Source organism: Mya arenaria, chromosome 2 (genome assembly GCF_026914265.1).
Source record: "Mya arenaria isolate MELC-2E11 chromosome 2, ASM2691426v1".
In the NCBI taxonomy this organism is placed as follows: Eukaryota; Metazoa; Mollusca; class Bivalvia; order Myida; family Myidae; genus Mya; species Mya arenaria.
The window spans coordinates 56,753,110-56,766,838 of NC_069123.1; the positions used below are offsets into that span (position 1 = coordinate 56,753,110).

The window sequence follows — 13,729 nt, forward strand, 5'->3', positions numbered from 1 at the left end:
ATGGGAGGCCGTCATGCCAGGTACGTATCCGCACCGACAACAACGCTCACTGTGAAGTCGTCATGCCAGGTACGTATCCGCGCCGGCAACACCGGTCTATGGGAGGCCGTCATGTCAGGTACTATCCGCGCCGGCAACAACGCTCTATGTGAGGCCATCATGTCAGGTACGTATCCGCGCCGGCAACACCGCTCTATGGGAGGCCGTCATGTCAGGTACGTATCCGCGCCGGCAACAACGCTCTATGTGAGGCCTTCATGTCAGGTACGTATCCGCGCCGGCAACAACGCACTATGTGAGGGCTTCATGTCAGGTACGTATCCGCGCCAACAACACCATTCTATTTGAGGACGTCAAGTCAGCTGCGCATTCATACCGACAATACCGCTCCCTGTGAGGCCACCATCTCACTGCCGCGCCGGCACCCCCCGTCAAGAGCCGTCGTCGTCGTTTTGACGTCGCTGTAAAACACTTAAATGATGTCATGGGCTATAACTTTGAATTCACACTCAGTATAATAGTATCAAATGTGTTAATAAAGGACAATGTCACTATGTGTATCAAGATCAAAATACCCTGATGGAATTCGCTGGTACACGCTGACGTCACGATGCTCTTCTTCATGTTATGCGATGTCATTAGCTCTCTTAGGTTCAGTGTAGTACATTGTGTGGTATTTACACCATTCACCATACACACAATTTTCACAGGAACCGTGCTTCCATGGAGGAGGTCAAATCTAGAATAAGGATTTGGCCTACCATAGCTTCCAAATTATATTTGTGATACTGTTGAGTCAGAAACTCACAAGGTGTTATAATATTGTCTTTTAAATCATCAACTAGAATATTGTCATGTGCCAACACCTGCAGCATTATTCTTTATAATATGATGTTTTATTCATGTATTAAAAATGCATTTAAGCTTTTAGTATATTTCTATTTTATGTAAGGCTACAAACGAATGCTATAAACCAGTTCATCTTTGGTCTGACCGTGGTGATTATAGAAGTTTTACTTCCATTTCTTAATTAATTGTGCATGATAGCGTGTTATTTTTCGGTATTCTAATACTTCTCTTTAATATGTTTTTATACCAAGATTAGCATTCGTTTGTAGTTTCTTATCGTGTGTGTGTGTGTGTGTGTGTGTGTGTGTGTATTGTTATCACAACATTAGTAACAGTATGGTAACTATAGTCTTTTATAACTCTTACTTTGAGCGACAGTACTTTTTTGTTGTTATGTTATTATGAAATGTATAATTTTAAGAGAGTACTCATGAATATTGTTGTATTGATGATACTTTAATAAACTATGGAACATCAAAGAGATGTCAGTCTTCTCAATGGTAATGTCGAACTTTCATTATATACATGTGAAAGTGTCGATGTACACGCCGGCTACTCAACAGCGTGATGCAAGGACAGTCGACCCGTCTGTGTGAGTTCCGATAACGGTAATACATATCACTTGCTTCTTGGGTTTATCGTTGGTATCGCTCTTCATGTCGACAGATATATGACAAAGACATATACATTCCTACGTTTGAATAAAACGAATTAGAAAAAAAAAAAATTTTCCCTTGTTTATAATGAAATAACCGTCAGGTGTCGATTTATAAGCACGAGGAATTCGTGCGCATATGAATGTAATGGCATTCAGCTTTTGGGAACCAATCCGTTCACATCGATTCAATTGATTGTTAAATTTACAAGAAAGTGTTTATTGTGAAAAATGATATGTTTTCTATACATCTTTGTTAAGGAGCTTATGGGTGATGAGGCCCGACATCTAGTGGTACGAAGAAAAATCCTGTAAATCTGGATGACAAAAGGGCAGAGGTTTCTGAGTTTTCCCCAGAAGGAGGGTTTTAGCTCAGTTTTTCCTCGGCCAGCCGACCACGTTTGTAAGCTCCATTTTTGTCAGGCATGTTGTTACCAAGACATACTTTGCTCATCGCTAGTTCATGCTGTATGTGTTAATCGGTTTCACACTTTTTGATATATTACAACAATTGTATTAGTTGTAGTAAATCTTATTTGGGAGTAAGAGTTCATCTTTAAATGTTTATTTTCTTAAACCATGTTTGAGTCAATCGCCATTTAGACAGCAGTGCAAGTAACCGTGTTCATAATCACCACCTTTCCTTTGTGACGTTGTTTAGGATTCGAACGATGGACTGATTTTGACCCAAAGTCGAAGTCTCCTTTAAATTTAACTTGAAAAGCAATATGCGACGTCTTTGATTCAACTGTAAACTATTATCAGGGATTGTTTCTTATCTGTTATCTATCATAGTTCCTATCTGCTATAATGTCGTGGCCCAGGAACAAAGACACATATCCATGATATCGAAACAATCGAACCCGAGTTACGTGCACGCACTATGTTGTATCAATCAGTTCTCTCTATAATATGGACGTTACTTCCGGTATGTCTGGCACTGCCCACCAGACCACCAACACCGCAAACACCACCGACACCACCGACAACGACAACAGAGCCAACAACAACACTTGGGGGACCGTACTTGCCGCCGGGAGCATGTTTTGAAAACAATCACTTGTACTATAACGGTGAGAATACATGTACACACAATTACTGTTTTATTAGCACTCAATCGTTGTTGATTATTTAACTGCAGGTCATTAAAGATGCACTATTACTCCCAAATAAGATTTATCATATTTAATACAATTGTTTTTATATACCAAAAAGGATGTACAAATGTCGAAAACAATGATACTTATGAAGGATAGCCAGTTTAGTTGAAAATAAATGTGCAGAAAACACGGCATTGCTACCTAATGAGACGATAGTAGATCACAGTAAATCTTTGAGCATTCACCAATCATTTAATAGTTTTGCGTTTTCAGCTGTTAAATACACGGTCATGATATTGTTAATGGTAATAAATATTTTCCATAACTGCATTATTTAGTAAGTAGATGAGGGTGTATTACTCAAAATTTATGTTTGTTTTACATGTGTATGTAATGATTTTGAATAAGAGTGTCACTTTAAGAGAAAGATAAGAAATACATTTTAGCTTCTTTTTTAATATAATCTATATAATAATATACACTAAAATAAAACAATAGCGCAATGCAATGAATTAATATGATTATGTTTATGATATGCAGGCGAGACCATAGATACGGACCCCTATAACTGCTATGGTTCGGTATGTCAGGACGGAGGTGTTCTAAACTGGGATGCTAAGTGCTTCTTCTACACGCCCCCCTGTGACGGGACATCCGAGCGGGTGTTGGGGAAGTGTTGCCCAGTGTGTCACACTACCGTGACTCCTCCCACCACCACACCACCTCCTACACCAGCGGGTCCTGTGGTTGGTTGATGCCATACATTAACTGTGTTTTTTATAAATAAAAGTTTATACATTGCAACCCGGTTGTATTGATATAATTTATGTTTTTCATTTATTTATTCATTTATTTCAAACCGTTTAAAGCTGCACTCTCACACATTTACCGTTTTTACAACTTTCTATTTTTGTTGTTTTGGAACGAGTCAATTTAAGCGAAAATGCACGTAAGCTAGTCATTTAAAGGGACTGTACACCAGATTGGCACCCAAAAAACGTTTTTTCTGTATCGAATCTCAGGACAATTATTTCATAAAATGTTTTACTCTTTGATATCATAATTGTAAAGAAATACCAAAATGTAAAAAAAAATCGAGTCGGAGTCTGGGTTCGAACCGGGGTCGCCAAAATTACAGTCCAATGTTGTATCCACTGTGTTACAAAGGCTTACCAGTGATAGTAGGAATATTTCAGCTATAGACCTAACTTGATAATAATATCACGTGATAACATCGACTAGCTTGAATTCTACTAGGTAGACATACCTAGTAATCTTTTTTAATGGAAAAATACCAAAAACTGCGAAAAATAAATTAATTGTAAGCTTTGTGGTACTTCAGTAAGTAAGTTTCAATGCATTGTATACATCGATACCAAGTTTATGTCAGTTTTCGACATTTTTTTTTCGCAATTTTATCATACGGAGTACAGCCCCTTTAAGACTGCTGACAAAATATGAGATCGCAGATTTTAATATTTCCGTCCCCAAAAACGTTAGTAACGGTTTAAGCCATGAAACATTAAATTTGGAATGGAAATATGAAATTATGTGATCTGATGTTTTGTCAACAGTCTTTTATCACTGGTTAGCAGATATTTACGCAAAAATTTGCTAATTCCAAGACAAAAATAAAAAAAAAGTTGTAAAAATGGTTAATCTGTGAGAGTGCAGCTTTAAGATTAAGATACTCTAGGGATTGAAAAAAGACCAAAAACAATATTTGAAGATCGAAATACTCCGATTGGTTATTCGAGCAAACACCGATTTCATATGAAAATATGCACGATAAATGTCAGTTGCCATCATTTGTGTGTTACCGATATTCATGAATAATAGAAGATGACGTTTGGTCAATCAGAACTATCTCAATTGCTTCGAAAATAACACTCATTGATATTCAAATCAATCGGGGCCATTTTGGGTTTATAAACTTCATTTTAGCAATTTTAGGCCGTATTCGAATTTTGAAAATCATAATCGATTGTCACAGACATAAGGAGCAAATATTCGATCATGTGACAAGATTCAGTCAAGTCTGGTAGCCCAAAACAAAGATCTTGCTGAAATACAAAAAAACTTCTTTTGGTTTATAATGATTGACGTCACATGAACGAGTGGTCAACAAGGTTTACGTATTTGGGACCATTCTATAAGTCATAAGTTGCTTACTCTGACATTTATTCGAATACGAATTATTGTATTGATAGCTAACTTGATAAGTCCTTAAAATCATGACAACAATAATTTTTTATTTCAACTGGAGAATTATGAGTGAACGAGAATAGAATAATCTTGAACAAACTTTTAATTAGTTTAGTAGTGTACGGTTTCTAGTACGTTTGTTAAGGCGATGCGCGTAAAAATTTGTATAGTTCTTTGGTACAAAGTATAACATGCTGGTATCGTTGTTATCCGTTTGTAACAATTGGTAAGCGGGACATTGAACTTGATCACATTAATGTGTTGATACCAGAACGAGAATATTAACTTGACTGCACTTGTAGACTTTCAACGTGTGCCAAATAAACCCTTATCTTATTTAAAATTAAACGACTAGATAAAAAAACTGTTAATGAGATAAGATTTTGTGTTCAGATGCCATGTCAGACAATTGCAATGAGAGAAAGAATGAAACTCTCAGTGCAGCTCTCTGGTATATTGATGCTATTTCCGGTATGCACGACCCTGCCGAGCACCATACTTGCACCCATACACACACACACACCGCCATTAACAACTCCACCAGGCTATTGCTCTTACCAGGGCCATCTGTACGTTGACGGTCGTCAGAACGAAACGTCTTGCTTAGACTAAGCAAACATGATATACTTTAGATGTGCTTCAGAAGTTGTTGTAGTCAAGCCATTTGAAAGTTTTAAAAGTCAAACGAATTAATATAAAGTAATATACTAATAAAGTAAACGGGTTTCAATGCGTCATTTTATTACATTCACTTTTTAATTTACAACGAATGTTATGTCAGTAAAATTTGCAGCAATGGAAAGCATTACCACACGAGCGCCATAAAATTTCGTTTTTCATTAACTAAATGTGCAAGACTGTAGGTTAGACAACAGGTGGTGGCATTTGTGGTGGGTATTCGTGTAGTCATGGCAGTGTTCTGTTCTGGGATATCCCTTGCGTATTCCTGTTCGACGGTATTTGCAACGTTGTGGGACAGTGCTGTCCCGTGTGTCATCCTAAGCACACTTCACCATCCATTCCTACTCATGTTTCTTGCATTTATAACGGTCACTTGTTTATGGATGGTAAATACAACACACAAAACACATTATTTAAAGCGTTTTAAGTTTTAACGAACTGGTTTTACTGTTAACGATTTTGATTTCGTGAATGACATTAGCATAAACTGTTTGATTTCGTAGCAATAAAGACTATAGGTGAGGCAGTCGACAGAGGCCACGGCGGAAGTGTGTCATACTGGGTTCAGTCGTGCCTCCTCTACTTTTGTCCCGGAGATATTAAGTGTGGTAACAGGAGCGTGCTGCACGGTGCTGCATCTTCCTATCACTAGCGTTACTCATCCAAGACCTGCTATGCTTATTGTAGGCTTACGCCATATCATTGTGTTGGACCTGCATATGCACATGCATCTCACAATGCAGTTTATTTTCTTATTTTTACTGTTCCCTTTCAATATTTTTATAAGTTGACTTTTGGATTAAGACTTAAAACCAATAACCAGAAAAGGGTAGAAACATGAAATTAATTTAATTTATTTAAGCCTGTTTTAACCGCCTATAACTTTAGGAAAAGGATATTCTCCCACTTTTCGATTGAATTTCTCGTTTAAACATAACAAACAATTCAAATAATATATTGGAAACACTAATAACATCATACACAACAGATTGGATTGTTGTATTTAGTCTCATCATTGTCAAGATCGAAAAAAGTAGTCTTCTGATATAAGTCACTTCGTTGGAAGTTTAGTTTACCTGGTTCAGTACTTCTCCATTTGATTTCTTATCTAAACTGTTCGAATACGTCTGTACATCTGATAAGGAAATTCCGCCTGCAACTCATCAACATAGTATTTGTACAGCGTTTAAAAAAGACGAAATAAAAATGGCACCTGTAGCAATACTTTGTTCTTTGTGGATATGTTTGTCCGCATGCTCTGCACTGCCGACCACCATCCCACCGACCTCACCGCCTTTCACGACAACAATGACAACAGAGCCACCGACTACTCCTATTGGATCGTGTTTCCATAACGGGCATTTCTTCTTGAACGGTATTTTTCAGAATGTTTTGTGTTGATGATTACGATGCCAGATATATATATTAATCCATAGATGCATTTAACATTGATATTATGAATGAACCATTAATATAATTTGAGCGTTTCATGCCATTTAAATAAATTAAAATACAGGAACAGGTTAAGTAGTACCGAAGATATGTTGTGAATTCATGAAGATGAAAAAGGATCACTCATTGCAACTGATCAACAGCATACACCGATAGCCACTCGAACAAAAAGCTAACAAGAAGTCGATAGCACATCCAAAGTAGCACCACTGTGTTAATTACAAATAGAGCACTCGATGGACATATGACCTTGTATGATATTGTTTTTATTTTCTTTGTACAATTTAGGTCAGACAATCGAAAAAGACTTCTATAACTGTTTTGGAGCGATATGCCGGGACGGTAGTGTGCTATACATGGACCACCAGTGCGGCTTCTACACCCCCACGTGTAATGGGGTATCAGAGCGAATTCCAGGACAGTGCTGTCCTGTGTGCCATGAAACCACCACACCTCCAACCACCATTCCACCTACGTCGCTCCCCGCTGTTGGTTAAAATAGAGCTTGTTTTTTTAAATATTTTATATTGTAAACTCAGCGTCATTAAACTTATAAAAATAATATTGTGAATTAAGTTCTAAACCCGTGCACTTATTGTCACTGACTTATACCAACGCTTCATTAATGAGCGCAACCGCGCGTTCTTTATCTTCAACAAAAGTACATTTTAAAAATGAATATGCGTCAAAGCATAATTAATTCATCATGGTATTTGATAAGAAAAGGAGAAACATAACGACTGCATTAGCACTATAAACATTATAAATACATTGGCCATGTTGGATGTCATAAATCAGCAGTATATTGAAACACAAACACATCTCCGATAGACAGCCAGTCTGATTAATTGTTGAGCGGTTTTAAGCAGACCATACATCAAAGTTGATACATGTACATCCCTTATAACCTATATACCTCACCTATTGGCAGGGGCGTCCTTGGGCTATTTTGAGGTATACGCCCTTGGGAGGTTGGAGGTTGGAGGACGGGGTGTCCCCTCCTGCCGGTGGGTGTACGGGGGGCCTCCCCCGGAAAAACATGTATTAAGGGGTGCTCGCAGAGCCACTTTAAGTGATTTTTATAATGAAAATAAGTAACCAAATTACAGTAAAACATTAATTATCTATTCGTTAAAAACGAAAATAAAAAATTAATAGCACGGTGATTTTTTTTTGTCATTTTCTCTCTACACTTTAAAGACCAATGCCTGCGAGTCTTTCTATTTGCAAATGTATGAACAATTTCTTCCACATTGATCTCTTTCTCTTGGTATATGTTTATTAACCCGAGACCGCTAAGACGCTCAGTTCCCATGGTGCTCCTCAGACCATTGTGTACACACCGGTCTTACTGACTATTTTTGAGACCGGTGTGTACACATTGCTCCTCAGACATGTTTTTTACACGACGCATCGTAGAGAATGACCTCTCCGCGGTCCCCATGGACACTGGCGTTACACTTAGAAGCATCATGCACACTCTGATGCTCGAGTATGACTCTTGCCTAGCCAGATGGAGGCTATCAGACAATTCCTCTGGAGCATCTGGGCGGCCATCTGCAAATGTTGAGTATGTACATCAAGTTCGCCACCATGCACATTCCCTTAGAAAAGTCGCCTCGTCAACGTCCAAACTTGATCGAACACCTCCGACTAATTCCCTTCACTGTTCAACGGGTAAATTTGTTCTCTGCACCTGTGATAAAACACTTGAAAATATGACATAGCTTGTTCCATAGATTACAAGGAATGTGGACAAATTGGACCACAAATTTAGTTATATGTATATAAAACCCTTACCTACTTAAATATATGTACCTTGTAATTAATAATACTAGAAAATAGCCAGAAGTACAATTATATTATAATGCCATGCTGATTTACCAATTTTATTTTAAATCACATACCGCAAAGTGTAACACATGTATCGAAAATCTGAGTAGACTGATAGGAGGTTAAAACCCCTTTTTCTCCTAAAAGACGATGTACCTGTAGCAGCCTAATCACAACCTAAGTGTCGTAAGCAGCTTTAACCAGGTCACAGGTTTTGCTCTGCAGAGCGGTCGACAATAGAACAAGGGTAGAACGGACGTATTCTGCTGCTACCAGCGACACAATAAAGCTGAATTGCATGACTGATGTTTTATGACCAGATGCCTTTGTATCTCCGTCGTCAGCAAGTTGCTCAAGCGATTTCACCACAGTTCTGAAATTTGTATTCGTACCCAATTTCATAAAAAAGATCTACTGAATAATCTTCTTGACATCAATAAATTATGTACAGAACATTAAGAAGTCAGTTAACTGAGGGATAAGCGTAGTTATACTAAATAAACGGATAAAGATAGGTGACACATTGATTTTAAATGAGACTCAAATCTTTTAATTGCATGTGCATGCACATTACTTCAATATAGAGACTACCTTTCAAACAATCATTTTAAAATAGTGTATCTGTTGTTTGTATGGTGTATTCAGGTTTTGGCAGCTGTATTACTAGTATATGGGGGAAATCAAATACAAACCTAGTAGAAAACCTGTATTTTTGAGCATCCCATCGCTCTGTTAACAGAGATAGCTTTTCTTGGCATGACAGAGAAGCAGACAATTCACGAAAAACATCAAGATAGGGTGGAGACGACATTTAACTTTAAAATTTACCGCTCTAACAACTTTTGTACAAACATCATTCGATTATCGTAAAGATACAGCGATAATGTGCGAAGGGGGACAACAGTGCGTTAACTTTTCATATACTTTCGGTAAAAGAAACCGAAATTGACAATTAAATATTAAAAGGTGAATGACTTTTTAGTACATATACCTTAAAATTATTAATGTGTTCGTCAGTTGTGTATAGTCTACCCCTCACCCGGGTACGGGTTCGATTTTTAGTCCGTCTTCACCCTTAAAACCATTTTTATTTTTGCAAGTCCTTATTTTCATTTATACGCACGGGCGTATAGGCGTATGGGCAGGTACGCCGCTGATTGTAGGTATATATTGTTCAGTTAATTTATATAATTAAAGATATAAATACTTTTGTCAGATTTTACTTTAAGACTGAAATAAATCTGGTATTAAACAGCACTGCTAGAAACGTAAATCCGCAGCTATTAATATCCTTCGGTTATTTCACAGACTGATATTGAAGACTCAAAGAAAGACCATCCTTTGTAAGAGACCTCTTGAAGTCAAAAGTTATCCATTTTTCGGCGTTCGATGTCGTTAAATACAATTGCAAAAATGAATGCAAACAGCAACACAGATATAAATGTACAATATAATTATGTTCTAGCATCCGGTAAAACTTCGGCACTTAATTTGACTCGCACAATTAAACACACGTTGTTACACCTACCCATAGTCTAAGCAAATGAACAAGAGCTCTCGCTTTAGAGTTTACTTCATTTGTGACGGGGAATGGAGTTATAACTGTTTGGGGAATATTTCGGCCTCGGATAAATACATTGTACATCAAAGCAAATTTCTGCTCGGAGAATTGTTCGGGAATGCAAGCAAATGGTGTAAATGAACTGCCCTAGAATACGGAATATTTGTTTGCGCTTTATACAAAATGGACGCACAAGTTATCGAAAATGGGTGAATAAAAGAAAAATACCCTGAATTAAGCCACATCTTAACCACAAGTCATTGTTTCGAAGATCATCAAAAGGTATCCTACTTAAAAACTGCCTTAATATGTAAAGCATGCCTATGTTTTACACCTTTCAATTTTCACATTTACTTTTCTATCCCAGCTGTTAAAATAACTGTTTGTTTTGATTGAGAATGTTCTTAAAAAATACTGGCAACACTGTTAACCACGTCATCGTACGGTTACACTTATTGAAAGCAAATAATTTGTAAAGTACGCACACACAGACGACAATAAACATTGGCAGCCCCACACGTATTACCGATATGTCCATCTTATCCACTCTATCGGTAAAGCAATATTGCCTGTTGCTTTTGTATGTTTTGGCTGCGTATTGTACGGAATAGGCCGAACGTCCATTAACGCGACTGTCCCAATTAGGTCCTCTGGTAAAACGAAATATTCTCCTAACCGCTCTTCTTCTTATCTGGCATATATGCGGTTATGTTTGTGTATATGGACATGTTGTTTTATGTTCAGCAATTCAACAAAGGATACCCCGTTTTAAATGATCGTATTATTATTATTCGCCATCTTTATAAAGAAACAAACGCTCACCTTTCGGAGGGAAAGCTAGGCTTAACCAATACTAATAATACAATCGAAACTACAGGGACAAACCCTGACCCAAACCTAAATGCTTCGATACAATCAATCCTTATCAATGTAGACACTGAATCAGAATGCATTTAACATGTGTTAGTTCCTCTAAAAATTGACAGTTGCTTTTAAGAAATTCTGCTTGCTCGCAATTCATTAGATCATAAAAATGTAACAGTACATAGCTTTTAACAAAATGAACCTCAATACTTTTACGAATAGACGCTGTTCGCTTGGAGAACTTCACAGGGCCTTGATTGTTTATTTGACTTAAACGAAAATACCAAAAATGGACTCTACTTTTTCATTGAGTGGCGCCAGAATACATTATCAAGTACTTTATATATACAGTGCATATTTCAGAGTAAGTTTGATATTTGACAGAATGTATTGATATTCAATCAAATCTGATAAACAATGATTATGGAACCAGTTTCCCATACATACAGTAATGTACTCGTGTTCGCGGCCTTTTTTTTTTATAAAAATCAAATTACTAATGCATTCCAATTTCCTCGACCTTCAATATAAGATTTAAACATTCCGTGACAATTCCGCATGGTGCAAACTTTCAGTTTCTTCGTCTTCCTTGTATTGGGCATTTCGTTCGGAAGTTACTATTTGCCTATCTGTTAAAGAGACCCTTTACGTAAAACTGACACGAAATGAACAATCCATACGATTAATGTAACAATGTTTTCACAGTGTTCATTAAATTAAATATACTATTCCCCCACGGCACACACGCAATTCTTTTAACTGTACATAGTGCGCTCTTTTTTCAATTTTCTTCGTAAACGGAATGTGATAATGTGTATAGGAGCGATTTTTATAGTTTGACATGTTTTTGAAATCCACTTGCACTGAATATTTATCAAAGAAAGATCTTTAATGTTTTCATGAACAACGTAAATAGCATTTACGCAACTCAAAGCCACAGTTGATTATGTTTAAATACCCTTTGCTTACATAAATAATCTAAATAGGATCGATTTATTTTGAAAACGATTATTGTGTGTCTCGCCTCCCGAACAAACATGTTTTAGTTGAATACTTCAATTTCATATTTAACCTGAAGGTAACTAAATTGATTGCAACCCAACAAGTGGAACGCAAAAATCAACAAAAAACACAATAAAAAGTAGTTGTGTAGTTGTGTAGTGTAACTACCTTTTAAAATGCATAACAAAAGCTGCCTATCACATAGAGCCTAAGTGGCCTACGTGGTTAGACCGTCCGTCTTTGGATGGGCGGTCGAGGGTTCGTTCTGCCGATTGATGACCGGATCAGCAGCTAGTTGAATAATGGTTGATTATTGCCTTTCTGTCATACGCCCGGCATATAGGATAACAACTGGTATTAACAGATATTCATCACTTAAAGTGTTTCTGAAGTCAAGCGGGCTGGCTCTTTATTGAGAGGGTATACTATAATAAACAAACAGTACTTGACTTACATTGTATGATCTAATATTGAAAACACGAATACATAGTTACCATATATATGTATAGGCACTGCACAGAAACGACCGTTTGCAGTTTTTGAAGCTCAATGGCTGATTTTAGGCAAAACTATATCTGGTTTTGAAATAGAAGTGATACAGTATCAATACTATTGAAAACACGTTGGTAGAGATTATTGTGACATCGTCGCACGATTATACCCTAGTCGCTCATTAATACAAAGACGTTTTTGGCTGACAAGAGACAGCTTGTCTGATAAATTTTTGATTGACATTAGGCGAACGATAAATCCTATTTATATAGGCTATCTAGTGTACTTGTAGGCGAATGGAAACGGTGACGCAATGACGTCAGAGATGCGCCGACGATGGCGTAACGTAGGAAATCGAGATAGCTAAATTTCAAGACCGGAACCAACCTCCTATCATTTGTGGTTCTGGAAAATAGTCGAGATATCATTCCCGTACCAGGTACGTTGGGGTACGTTGAAAAGTACGAAATGTCGCGAATTTGGTCATACTTTGACGCGTTGGAAACCGGTGACCAATATCATCCCGGGCACCCCGGCAGGCGCATCTTGTAGGGTAGAGCGTCCTCTAAATGACAAAATTGGTCCTAGCCGCGGCATGTGCAGGGATGCTGAGATATCTTCGACAGCGCCCACCCCAGTCTTAGGCATTTTTCGCTGCATTTTAAAGTGTAAAATAGCCTTGTAAGCGAATGGATACGGTGACGCAATGACGTCAGAGATGCGCCGACGATGGCGTAACGTAGGAAATCGAGATAGCTAAATTTCAAGACCGGAACCAACCTCCTATCATTTGTGGTTCTGGAAAATAGTCGAGATATCATTCCCGTACCGGGTTTCGTTGGGGTACGTTGAAAAGTACGAAATGTCGCGAATTTGGTCATACTTTGTCGCGTTGGAAACCGGTGACTTAATATCATCCCGGGCACCCCGACAGGCGCATCTTGTAGGGCAGAGCGTCTCCTATATGGCAAAATTGGTCCCAGCCGCGGCATGTGCAGGAATGCTTAGATATCTTTGACAGCGCCCACCCCAGTT

The 13,729-nt window shown here is 37.8% G+C and overlaps 2 protein-coding genes across 2 annotated transcripts; both read left to right on the top strand.

The window, feature by feature from the left end:
- Positions 1 to 3,408, top strand: LOC128216069 (uncharacterized). The gene is made up of 3 exons (XM_052922664.1): positions 1 to 313; positions 2,329 to 2,577; positions 3,145 to 3,408. Exons 1-3 carry the CDS (start codon positions 1 to 3, stop codon positions 3,357 to 3,359), a joined length of 777 nt encoding a protein of 258 aa, XP_052778624.1. The 3' UTR covers positions 3,360 to 3,408.
- Positions 3,409 to 6,641: 3,233 nt separating this feature from the next.
- On the top strand, positions 6,642 to 7,504 carry LOC128244273 (collagen alpha-1(III) chain-like). Its single transcript, XM_052962294.1, has 2 exons — positions 6,642 to 6,865; positions 7,231 to 7,504. Exons 1-2 carry the CDS (start codon positions 6,697 to 6,699, stop codon positions 7,437 to 7,439), a joined length of 378 nt encoding a protein of 125 aa, XP_052818254.1. The 5' UTR covers positions 6,642 to 6,696; the 3' UTR covers positions 7,440 to 7,504.
- The last annotated feature ends 6,225 nt before the right edge of the window (positions 7,505 to 13,729 follow it).